Genomic DNA, 12543 nt, shown 5'->3' with positions numbered 1-12543 from the left:
GTGGGGCTGAGTTGCCGGCTGGGGTTAAACCACGACATGCCCGGACAGCAAAACCTCACGCGTTTGGTGCCTGGGGGTCCTGGCAGGTTGTCGGAGTCGTGGCTCTGGAGGGCTGAGGACGAGATTTGTGAGACTGGAGGGGCAGAGGCATGCCTTTTCACAGTGAAGAAGGTCTGAATGAATGACCTTTGCATTATCTTAGGTTAAGATGTATTTGCAGCTGTGATGGTAATTTCAGTGCAAGAGTGCTACGTAGCAGACTTTGATGTGGGAGAAAGTAGGTTAGCTATATATAAAAAAAGTAAAATGATAAAAGTGTGATTTAATTCTAGACATCTTTAGAGCATGTATCACTCAAACCCAGCTTTGTTTTAAACAACAAAATGTAGCCGCTGGTCTCATTCCTTTTCTGAAATCTTGTCAGATTTAGCAGAGTATCAACACAAGAGCCTTGGGGTCACCACTGCCAGAAAGGCCAGGGAAACCTGCCAGATGGCCGAGCGGCCCAGCCCACGCCTGCATGTCAGATCTCACTTTGAGATCTGCTGAAATTTGGCGGTTTCCTTCAGCGGGAGCAGCCTGTGGTCCTGGTGCAGATGTGCATTTCCTGGGAAGGACCAAGATGAGTTTTACCCTGCAGCCCCTTATTGCTTGTTACCCAAAATGTGCAAGTGGAGCAAGGTTTGGTGTCTCAGTGGCATCCAGCCCTGGAGGTGCCTGTTGCTCGGGGTGTTGGCCTTCCCAGGGTGCTGGGGGACCCTGCTTGGGAAGGATCCTTCCTGGGAGAGTGGGATATAACCAACCCCTCCACCACAGCTTGTCTTTCCCCTCCTCTTTCCTTGAGGACTTCAGAGCACGCAGTGGAGATAGGAGCCCTGTGCTGGGACTGGCAAGGGGATGTCTATCCTGGAGGGATTCACCAAAACGCCTCTGAGACTCCACATTAATGATGGGGCAGCGACGATTGTGTTCGCTGCTTGGACTCCTTTGCTTTTGGTGGCACAATTGGAGCTGCGCCACTTAAGGATAAAGTTCTTTTGCAAGGCAACGTGGAGAGTTGAAAACACAGTTTCAGAGTGGCCTTTCTCCTCAGCCTTCTGCCCCTGCTCCCGTGCAAAGCCGTGGTTTGTGCGGTGCCCCCCTCTCCGGGTGCCAGCATCCTGTGCTGCCCGGCCGTGCGGCAAGTGTCTCCCGTGGGTGTCCTGGAAACAGGCTCAGCCTGGGAGGGTGCAGGCTGGGGAGCTCCAGCTGAGACCAGAAATGTCTTTGTTTGTTTTAACGCACTTTGCTGACCTTAGGGTGTCTGAGAGCAAGATTTTCCATCCTGTCATCTGTGTCCAGCTCAGGGCTTTTCTAAGAGGGATAATGCAACTTTTCACTGGCAGGCAGGGGTGTTTTCTGGCATGCTGTTCCCTGCTGGGAGCTTGCACATAGACATGTGCAAGGTGCCTGGGCAGGGCTTCAGGGCCATGGTCCCTACCCCAGATTGGGACACCTTCCAGGGGTGGGACAGCTTTCCTATGAGAACTGGGATTTTTTGGTGCTGAGCTTATTTCATGGCTTATGTCTGTTAGAGCTGAAGCAGTTTTTCCGCTCCCCAGGAGGCTGCCAAGCCAGCTGAAGTGCATCAAACAACTCAAGAGGCAGCACAGATAATAACAGAGTTTCTGTTTAGTAAATTGTGTTCTTGTGACCTTGATCTGTTTTCAGAGTGTTTTGGACAAAGCATGGCTTAAGCACCTCTGAAAAACAGCAGAGATGCTGCCCTTTTGAATCCCATGGAATGACCCAGCCTGGCTCATGCACCTGCACAAATATTGCGCATCTCCTCTGAGCTATTGTTTCTGTGGCCATGAGACAAGCTCAGTATCTTCAGCCCAGGAAACAGTGGCCTGCTGTGACTCCAGGTGGAAAAAACAGGAGAAAAACATGCTTAGTGACTGTGGAAACTTTCAATAACCACCAAATGGGGCTGGATGTCCTCGAAAGCAGCTCATCTATAAGGATGTCCAATAAAGCTGAGCAGGAGATTGGACTAGAAACCTCCTGAGGTTCCTTCCAACTTGAATTTTCCTATGATCCCATGCGTGTTTTCTATCCCTGCTATGGCAGCAGCCATGGCAGGGGTTAAGTATTGACGATTAGGGCTGTTGATGACTAGGGGATGACTTCACTCTTGTGCTAGGCACAAAGATTTGGGAAGGGGAAGCTGAGGTTCGCCCAGCGGTGGTAGAGCAGCAGGGTCTGCAGCATGCCCAGGCTTCTCTACATCCTGCTGCAAGGTTACACACCAGTCACATGCAGTCCAAGGGTAGATAAAATAGTCCACCTGTGGAGGGAACATGCTGTCTCCTTGTCTTTGCAGCTAAAGTAGCTCCTGCTGGCCACTGCCAGGGTCACGTTACTGGATGGAATTCAGCTTGTTTAGGGTATGGGGCACTTCATATGTTCCTATCTCTTCACAAAGTAAAGCTCTTTGGAAGTTGCTGTCTACCCATCCAGCACATGGACCACAATCCCTGCTTCTCCCTGGGTCTCTCAGACCAGTGTTTGCCAACAGCTTGGAGCTGTTGCAGCCCGGTGGGCTCCGTACAGCTGCCACTTGCTCTCTGCTGATTGCTGTTGCGGTGGCCACCCTGCCAGGATCCCTCCTTATTTGAATTGCCTGGTTCGAAGTGGCCCGACTCATGAAGAGACTGTGAGTAATCCAGTCTTGACTCTGTGTGTGTGTGTGTAGGGGATATCACAACCTCTGCACAATACCTGAGAACATCTCAGATAAAGTAGGCATAAAAAATGGCTCACTACATCCCAAAGATCATTCACCCGGTTCTGCCATTTATTTTCATCACGGCTGGTGCAGTGTTATGCAGCAGGAGTCCCACAGGATCCCTCTCCCATATGCATGCTATACATTGCTGGCCTTGTTCGATTCTGCTGTGCAAACAGGGCATGTGTGGGTCATGCTATCTTTGTCCCAGGCTATTTATATTGCGTGACACTGTGCAGAGCCTTTCTTCCTCAGCCTTTGATGGACTTGGCTGAGCTCCTCAGCTCTGAAAACTTAACTGCTCAGAGTGCTTTGACTCTTAAGGAGCGCAGTTCACAGCAGACTGTGGTTGCTCAGAGGTTTGGCGTGCTCACATCTCCACTTTGGTGGGAACAGTGAAGAATTTACCCTTGTGGTTTTCTCCCAGTGGAGATGTTTGGTGCTTGCTGGCACCAAGGTGAGCCCCTAGAACTGAAAAGCAATGGGAAGCAGGCTGGTTTGGGGCAAACCTGCTTTATTTTGTCTATGTTGCTGCTGTCTCTGCATCTTAATGTGTGAACAGGGCAATTTCTCCAGAAGGGAGGACACTTTTTGTCAAACACTGACCCAAATCAGCCTTGGTACCTGGTGTGCATGAGCCAAGGCTCCTACCTTCCTGAGCCGGTCGGTGGCTTAGGTGTGCGAGGCACACGGTGCCCCTGCATCACCAGCGTCAGGTCAGCCCGCATCCGCTGCCTCTAAGGTTCAAGAAGTCTGAAACCAATGAGATGCCAAATCCTCCCATCTGGGATGGGTTCTTGGGCCAGGGGACTGCACCTCTGAGGTCAGCACAGTCAGGCTGACATCACTTATGTGCTGCTCTTCCCTGGGTCTGTGTTTGCAGTCTGCCTCCGGCCGATGGCCGGGAATCTGAGACAGTACAGGTGGCCCCGGCTGACTTTGTGTGTTGTCACTCTGCTCGGACCAGAGGCATTGCTCCTTCGAGCCATATTACTCTGCCTGTGTATTCCCTCTAGCCATCTCTCTTCCAGCCTGGTCTCATTTTGGTTTTGAAATACAGAACGTGGCTTCTTGGCCCATTTTTCATCTTCATTGCCATTTATCTGGTGGCAGATTCGATAGAGATTTTTGCAGAACAAACCTCATTTTTCTTCAAGCAAGATGCTGTTCCTTGTTTTCTTCTGAGTAATGCACTTTGGGATTGTCTCCCAGTGACTCACACCAGCAGCTGCTGCTTTATTCCCAAATGTAGTAGAGCTTTCCCGAGCTCCCAAGCAGCCGTGTAATCAGAGGTGAACATGCCCAGTGAAATGCCCACAGCTACTAATAACGTTTTTAAATATCTTCTTTTTTTTTTTTCAAAGAAGGACTCAATGAGAGGCAGTTTCCAACCTGTGAGCCGCCAGGCGTGCACTGTATCTATGGCTGCCTACCTCCCTGAAGGGCTCATCCAGCACTTTTATGAACCTGATCTCCATCTAAATAACTCACATGGATACAGCTCCATCGTCCCCCAGCCTGATTTCCTCTCAGGTGACCTGGCAGTTGATGTGCTGGGAGGGAGTTAGCTGGTCAGACCCTTTATCGTCTGTTGTGTCTGCCAGCAGATGCATTTAGATCAGAGCTGAGAAATGCAGCGGAGGTGAAGGCAGGGGCGGTGGGTGATCTATCTGTTACCGCGACCAAGACAAGTCTGTGTCGGAGCTCTTTCACTCTCCTTATCTGCCATTAAGGCAGTAACTTTGTCTCATAGGATTAATGCATTTCCAACTCCAGTGGCTATGTTAAGGTCTTGAAATGAGCCTGGGTGTCGACAGAGGATTGACCCCCCCCCCCCCCAATCTGGGCAGTGCCCCCCCCCCCCCAGCATGCTGGACGTGCTGTCACTGCTGCAGGCGGGGAGTCACGGTCAGCTGGTGTGCGGGGCGTGCTGCTGAGCACGCTGGCTTTGTGCCCGGTGCTAATCCCTCGCTGCCCCTTAATCCTGCCGAGCCCTGAGCGGCGCAGGGCGGGTGGTCTCACCGCAGAGCAGCACCGCCGGTTGTGCTGCGCCCCGGTGTCACACCAGCCTGTCAGGGCTCCAAGCAACCTTTGCTTTTGCTCCTTGCTCTGCTTTTGCAGCAGTCTTTGGTGCACGTAGGAGATGCACTTCAGAGGCTTAGTCTGGCATGGTGCCATGGACCCTAATGCCCAATGAAATCCTCACCCAGGGCTCTGGATATGCTTTGTAAGCATCAGCCAGGACATGTCCAGTCCCTGGTGTGCAGGAGGCAGCAGGAGTACCTCTCCTGTCTTCAAGACAGATTGCTGAGAACCTGTAAAGCGTGAGGACCACCCCTCTTTTATTAATGTCCTTGTGACAGCTGCTTCTATTCCTTAATATTTCCAAGTCAAGCATGGAGAACAAATATTGCTCCAGAGACCCCTCGTGTGAGTGGGGATGCTCTGCACTTCACGTGAGGGTGCTTCGTCACAGTCCAAAGATGCTGTACCACCTAAGCTGAGAGGGGGAGCAGAAACAGTCCGATATCGTACAAGTCATCCCTTCAACCTTCCTGCCGAGTCCCTTTCAGAGGGCTGCCCAGAGCCCACAGAGCTGGTGGCGTGCACAGAGCTTTCCTCGCAGCAGTGCTTTCTGTGTTTCCCTCCATCCCAGCTGCACCGTGGTGTTATTCCTCCTGATAAGTTTCCTCTGACACTCGGATTCCTCCTCTAAGTGTGCCTTGGTCATGCAGAGAAATCTGCGCATTTTGCTCTGTCATTCTTGGCTCAAACGTCATTGCTGGAGCTCAAGAGAAGTCCGGTGCCAAGACCAGCAGGGCTCTGAAGCTGCATTTTTCTGCCGTTCCCCTAATGACTTGCCACAATGGGGGAAAACAGTCGGTCCCAATGTGTGCTGTTAACCATCTCCAATACACTCTCTGTTTCAGGTGGTCTAAGCACAGCAGTGGGTTATCCGCTGGACACAGTGAAGGTACGGGTTGGAGCTTTATTTCTTGACTACAGACTGAAAGCAAACAGGCCCTTCTGCTTTTTGCCCCTTTTTAGAAAACTAGTCCCATGATAATGCTTTCGTCTTTGTTACATGAACATATTTCACTTTATTTGGTTGCATTGTTTTTCTCTTAAAAAAAAAAGTACATTGTTTGGGGCTGCTATTTTATGGCTAACTAGTTTGCTGCTACGGCATTTGTTGATGTTTTCTTTTTTTTAATCTGAAGCCTGCATTTTGAAGTTGCCCCTGTATTCCTAGGTGAGAATTCAGACCGAGAGGCATTACAATGGGATTTGGCACTGCATTCAGGAAACGTACAGGACAGAAAAAGTAGGTACCTCTCATCAGAATTGCTGACACCAGTTACGGATGCCTTGTTTCAGAGAAGCAGAGCTGCCTCTGGCAGTTTAGGGAGGACGGGCAGGAGTTACACGCAACCACTTGTTGGGAGAAGGGTCAGGATGAAATTTAGCTTTGTCGATGAGCTGTAAGATGGGGAGTAAGTTTTGTCTGAGCAATGTATGGCCAGTGTTTTCGGGCAGATGCTTTCCCACACCATTCCCTCTTAAATTCTTTTTCCTCTGTTTCCAACTAGGTTTGGGGATTTTACAAAGGTGTGTCTGCATCAGTCCTCACAGTATCGGTGATTTCTTCTGTTTCATTTGGCACGTACAAAAACTTCCTTTGTACCATCTGCAAGCTGCGATACGGGGCTGCAGATGTGAAGCCGTCCAAGCTGGATGTTTCTCTTTCCGGAGGTGCTGCCGGAGCTGTCCGGGTAGGTAAACAGCCGAAAGGGAAAGCACAACGAGATCTTGTTCACAAACATAGGAGGCTGGAAAAGCAGTGGATGTTTTCTGTCCGGGAGGCCACAGGGGAGCCTGCAACAAGCCCGGCGGGTTTGCTTTCGCAGGGGCTGTCGCACTCTGCCCGCGCTGCCCCCTCGCTGGTCGGCTCCGCGGCGTGGCCGAGTCCTGCCGGCCAGCTCGTGCTGGATTTGGTTTAGAGCACCAAAACACTTAAGAACACGCTATTAAGAATTACACAGACCTTGGCAGCAAGCGCAGAAAAAGGAAGAAAAACAAGCCGGGCAGCAAACTTTCCAAGTGGCTCTGAGGGTATGTTTATGTAAGAAAGATGTAACCCGGTGTGTTAAAGCACAGGCCAGTGTTTTGACAGTGGCTGCACGAGCCCGGCACGGTATCGCTGTAGAAACGGGCAGTACACAGCCTGCCTTGTTAGGACTCAAAACATCACTGAGAAGGGATGCTGCCTGGCAAACGTGCGTGATCCCAGGACGGGGAGGTGAGGCTGAAGCCAGGAGCAGTTTCCCATAAGCAGATGGATTTCTGTCAGTGTCTGCAGGCGCCGCGAACACGGTGGAGCTCACCCCGACGCCCCGCTGGCGTGCTGGGCAGAGATGTGTGCCCGGTCACAGGCAATCCTCTCACAGAGCAGTCCAGATGGTCAGGTTTACAGCTGTTACCTAGCAGGCAACGACTCTACTTAACAGAGGTTAATTTTTTTAAAGTCTTTATGGCCTTGGTTCCAAATACAGGTACATACAAGAGTCTTGATGTATGCTACCCTATAGCTGAGGACATCCCCTTTCCATGCCTGTCTGGTTTAATAAGTTGTATTTAATATCCCCTGTTGATTTCTGCCTCACCTTCCACACTGCACATGCAGCTCACGCGTGTCCTGCTGCTGCTGGGTGGGATTTAGCACAGACAGAGGGGAGCAGGCTGGAACTTGCTGGTTTCAGGCAATATTATTGCGTGAAAAGGTGGGAGACAAGGAATTTGCTGGAGGGGGATCAAAACACTGTTTAAATGTGAAGGGTTAAAATACCATCCCCTGATGTTACAGGTTGTGTTGATGACCCCTAGTGAAGTGGCTAAAGTTCGCATGCAGACTCAGAGGAACCCACATCCTTCTGTCACATCTCCCCAGCCTGTTTCCAAGCCAAAGTACCGAGGGTCTCTGCACTGCCTGAAGGTGATCGCCAAGGAGGAAGGTTTTGGGGGTCTCTACAAGGGCTGCTCTGCATTACTCTGCAGGGATTGCTCCTCATCTGCAATATATTTCCTTACCTATTCTGCTCTGTGTGACTGGCTCACACCACCTGGGAAAAATAAACCAGGTAGGTATCGAAAAGTGTCTGGCATTACCTGCAAAAATGGCTTATTTAGTACCACGCTAAGAGGGAAATCAGGCTCTCAGCAAACATCACCCAGTACCCAGAAAACCTCACCGAGATCTGGTCCTCGTGTGGGGTTGCTGTGCGTTTGCTTCCTGCGTCACGGGGCCATTGGTGCCCTCCCGGCGCGGTGCCACAGCCTGCGTGCGAGGGCTTCGCTGATGTGACCTTGTCCCTCAGCAGCTACTCCTCTCCCTGCGGGAGGGGTGTTTATGGCACGCTCTGGTGCCTAGTATGAGAGTATGAAATCCTCTTAATGCAGAAATAGGATATGTAACTAGAAATGAAACATGGACAAACATCCCAGGAGCCATCAGGGTCAGTCCAGAGCTTGAAAATCAAGTCCAAGTGCAGAATGTAAAGACACTGAAGTTTCCTGGTTGTGATTTGGCTCCAGAAAACGACCATCCACTTTGAGAAGAGATCAAATAGGTGACATTCAGCAAAGAGCGTCTTCTTGAGAATTACAAAAATAAGTAGACCCAGCTGAGGAGGGTGTGAGTGCTCTCAGGCTGCATCACATCTAGTTCATGCGGTGTTAAAACAGATGCTGCCTCTGCACAAGCCCGTATGATGTTTGCAAAAATGAGTATGCTGTGAAATCAAGAAGCCACACGGCTTGTGTGAGATCACTGAAAACTCACGACTGCGAGAGCTGGGCAAAATAACTGCTGAAAAACATGGAAGTTAACCAAGTTAGTTAACAAATGTGAGATGCTTGTAGCCATATCAGTGCAAGGCTCGAGGTAACTGCTCCTCCCTTCACTTCTGCAGGTTTCCTCGTTGTGCTGCTTTCTGGTGGTTTCGCTGGAGTCCTGGCCTGGGGATTAGCTACTCCCATGGATGTCATCAAATCACGGATGCAAACAGATGAATCGGACCAGCACAAGTACAAAGGCCTCATCCACTGTGCTAGAGAAAGTGTGAGAAAGGAGGGTGCAAAAGTGCTTTTCAAAGGACTGGGTTTGAATTGCATTCGTGCCTTTCCTGTGAACATGGTGGTGTTTGTAACGTATGAAGCTGTACTGAGATTTACAGATCATTATACAAACAAAACATAGCTTGTGCCACTCTTTTCAGAGGTGTATTTTGTTTAGTTTGTTTTTTTGTAACACAACATCCACAAACAACTGCTAAACGCCGTCTCCTTTGATGGACAGCATAAGAAGCAGGGACATTTCAGCACAAAGCTGGATGACTGACAGCTTTGTTTTATTCTTACAGGATTACAAACTCATCAGGGAGTCTTGGACTTATGTACAACCTCCCTTTTATCTCATTAACGTATTTAGACTGTAGCCGCTGCTTAGGCCCTTGAAATATTTGCAAATATTTATGTTCTGAAAAGCTGCTAGTCTGATCAGAGATTTTGGTAAAGGATTCATTTTGTTTTCTACTGGCACAGAAAATGATCTTCACAACCAAGGCAAGAGCTGGGGGGAGTTTGTGTAAGATTTGACACTATCCAGTGTGTGCTCTTTATATGTAAAGCCTGTATTGCATTCACTGAGCAACATATTTGGGCTTCAGGCTGCAGCTTTTCCTTCCCAGCTGTAATTTTCCCGAAGTACTCTACAATTATACCCCTTTGGTAGCAGCTGAAATATGAATCTCCTTGCTTTTTCCTGTCGTTATTTAATGAGCAGCAGACATGGTCTGTTTACATAATCGCACTAATGACCTCCTTGAAAGTGAAACCCGGCGCGGTTCCCGTAAGCCGTGTGATTTTCTCCCTGCGCAGCCCTGAGCCCTGCAGCACCAGTCCCCGCCCGGGGGCTGACGGCACCCCGGCTCTCCCCAGCTTGGCACAGCTTTGGAGGCAATCTGTTCCCATCCTGGAAGGAGGGTAGGAATAGATGCAAAACCTCTTTGCTTCTCAGAGGAAAGGCTGCCAAAAAATCTGTGTGCTGGGGCATTAGGCAAGTTAAAGGAGAATTGCAAAGTTGTGGAGTATAATTAAGATTTACTTCTTTTAAAATGTGCATACTCTTCTCACTTTAAACTACAGTGTTAGGAGCAGCCAAATGTTTTAGTTTTCAAAGGTACATTTTGATAGAATTTCTGACTTTCCTAACAACTATTTCTTTTTCACAAAGGTATAAAGTTTCATCAATGTGTCAGTTAACAAACCAACACCCACACTATTGGGTGAAAAGTCCCTAAAACCAGAAATACTTATCCCGCCTCAAAAGCAGCATAAATGTTAAAAAAGGACCTTGTACTAAAAGGACAAGCTTAAAAATTTCAGGTGCTACTAGAAAAGAACAAAGAGAACCTCTTCCACTCCAGAGACCAGTAAAAAGCTCCAGAACTGTCCTCTTGAAATCTAAGCCTTCAATTGGCTTTTTAAACATGTTCACAGCCATCCTATGAAACCACCATTGTAATTTTTCTCTCACGAGTCTATTCAGCTCTTGCAGTTGATCCAAGAGCAGGGTTAAAAGACCAGGCAGGTGCAGAGTATGTCACCTTAAAGAGGAGGGAAATGAAAGACCCAACGCTGAACCTCATTCCCTCCCAAAGTACTTATGGCCTCAGCAACCTACCACCCCAGTTACCTCTCGGGGCATCAGCACCAAACTTCCTTTAGTCAGAAAGTCCTTATAAAAGAAGATTTAATTAAGTCCTCAAGATTTGGAATTCCTCTTAACACGGCTCTTAAGAGACCACTACCCTCACCTCTTTCTACCAGGGATGCATTTGACTGAGTGCTGTCCCAGCTGGGTCGTGATTCATCCCAGCTCGGCCTGGATGTTTTCTGGAATCAGACTCCTTTATGCTGTATTATTCTCGGCCGACCTGGTTCTCGGGCATTACATCCTCTGAACAGAGACAGTGAAAAAATGTCTGCAAATCAATCAGACTAAACAACCATTTATTCTTAGGCAGTGTTGATACCATCCATGGTCAGCCCAAGGTTTGAAAATAAAGTAGCTCAGCTTTCCCAATGGGCTCATGCATTCATGTGACTAAATATGTCTCCTCCTGTGGGTGTAACTGAAATACAGCTGGTTTCAAGGAAACCAGAATTACAGATGAATTGTAAAAATGAGTGGGAACAACTGTGGAAGTGCGAAGGGCTGAGAACTGTAAGCCTCAGGGTATTCAGCACCATATAAAAGCAGGTTCTCATGTAGCCTGAGCAAATGCTACACAAGAGGTAAGTTGTATCTTCAGGCAGCTTATTTCAGGAAGGGAACTGCTTTGCAATCCATCCTGTTCACAAGCCTTTACTGGAAAAAAATATATACACGGTGTATGGGTGACAACCTGCCTTAGAGCAAGAACTCACAGCTAATTACACCGATACAAACTACCAACAGGTATAGGAATTGACTGTGTAAGTACTGTAAACACACGCACATAAATATGAACCAATTTTTGTTTAATGACATGACACATTGGTCATATTACGTACTTCACTACATACACACCAAGCTGGGTGTTTGGCTTCTGGATTTCAGAACGTGACTGCTTTATTTTCTGATTTCTTTGTATTACCTTGACCTTCAGCTACTCTGATAACCACAGAACTATTTATTCTGATAAATTAGCTAGCTGAAGGCCAGCCAACAGAATGAAGACACCGCATTTGCTGTGCTGATACTGGGTTTACATTGCTATAGGGACTGCAGCTTGTTGTATAGATGATTTTTTTCAGTAACAAAGTTGGGGGCCTTGAAAAAAAGAAAATTTTCTTTAGAAGGCACATTCTTCTTCATGTTTTCATGTTGCTGATAGTTCCTGTCTTCTCTGACAACGTTTATGAATATCAAAGTAGGTTCCAGCATGCCATTTCAGCATGCCTCTCGGTGACTGTGGAAAAGCCATGTGAAGCTCTTCAGGATTTGCGCTTTTCAGACAACAGCAATCGTGGAGTATCATGTTTCCACTTCAGTACCAGTCTTTACGCCAAACCTACTGAAGCTTCATTGTAAACGGTTTACATTGACCTTCCCCTATTTCTGAGCTGGCTGCTGTACACAGGGAAATGCAACATCCAGTCTTGCAACCAGTTAATCTTTGGACTACTGACCCTTATTAGCTTGCTCTGGGAGCAATCTGAAGTCTACCTGGCAGGACTGGATAGAGGGGTCTTAGGGCACCCTATTTCACTACTCGAAAGGCACTGGACATCAAAACAAGAACCAGCTCCATCAGATGACTAAATCAACACCTAAAAGAGTAGGAAGAGAGGTCAAAAATAGACTAAGTGTAAATTAAGCCTTTTAAAAATAGTAATAAAAAAAAGGAGTAAAATCAAAGAAGTTTGATACAGACTTTTATCTACATTTTTATTACAGTGAGATGAACAAAATACGAACAAATTGAGGAAAAAGTAATGAACATTGCCTGGTAACATTCTTAGACATTTCACGCATGCTTTTGAAGGCTGCCTTGTCTTGACCTTTAAATACCTCTGGGATACGAATTGTAATTACAACAGATTTAGGAATTTGCCAAGACTCCTCTGAGAAACTGTATCATTTCAGAAGCATGTTTGTAAGAATTCATCAGAGTACTTGAGTAAGGCTCTTGCTCAGTAAACAAATACTAAATAATTTTGCTATCACTTTC

General features: G+C 47.8%; 1 protein-coding gene across 1 annotated transcript in view; it reads left to right on the top strand.

The window, feature by feature from the left end:
• SLC25A47 (solute carrier family 25, member 47) overlaps positions 1–9026 on the top strand; it is a 9956-nt gene extending 930 nt beyond the window's left edge. The window contains exons 2-6 of the mRNA XM_009576003.1: positions 5701–5744; positions 6024–6095; positions 6361–6543; positions 7635–7908; positions 8740–9026. Of these exons, the coding sequence (XP_009574298.1) occupies positions 5701–5744; positions 6024–6095; positions 6361–6543; positions 7635–7908; positions 8740–9026 (860 nt within the window). The remainder of the gene's footprint in view (positions 1–5700; positions 5745–6023; positions 6096–6360; positions 6544–7634; positions 7909–8739) is intronic.
• The last annotated feature ends 3517 nt before the right edge of the window (positions 9027–12543 follow it).

This window comes from Fulmarus glacialis, unplaced genomic scaffold (assembly GCF_000690835.1).
Source record: "Fulmarus glacialis isolate BGI_N327 unplaced genomic scaffold, ASM69083v1 scaffold3244, whole genome shotgun sequence".
Lineage (NCBI taxonomy): Eukaryota > Metazoa > Chordata > Aves > Procellariiformes > Procellariidae > Fulmarus > Fulmarus glacialis.
Note: the sequence above shows the minus strand (reverse complement) of the source record. Positions and strands in the feature narration are given on the sequence as shown.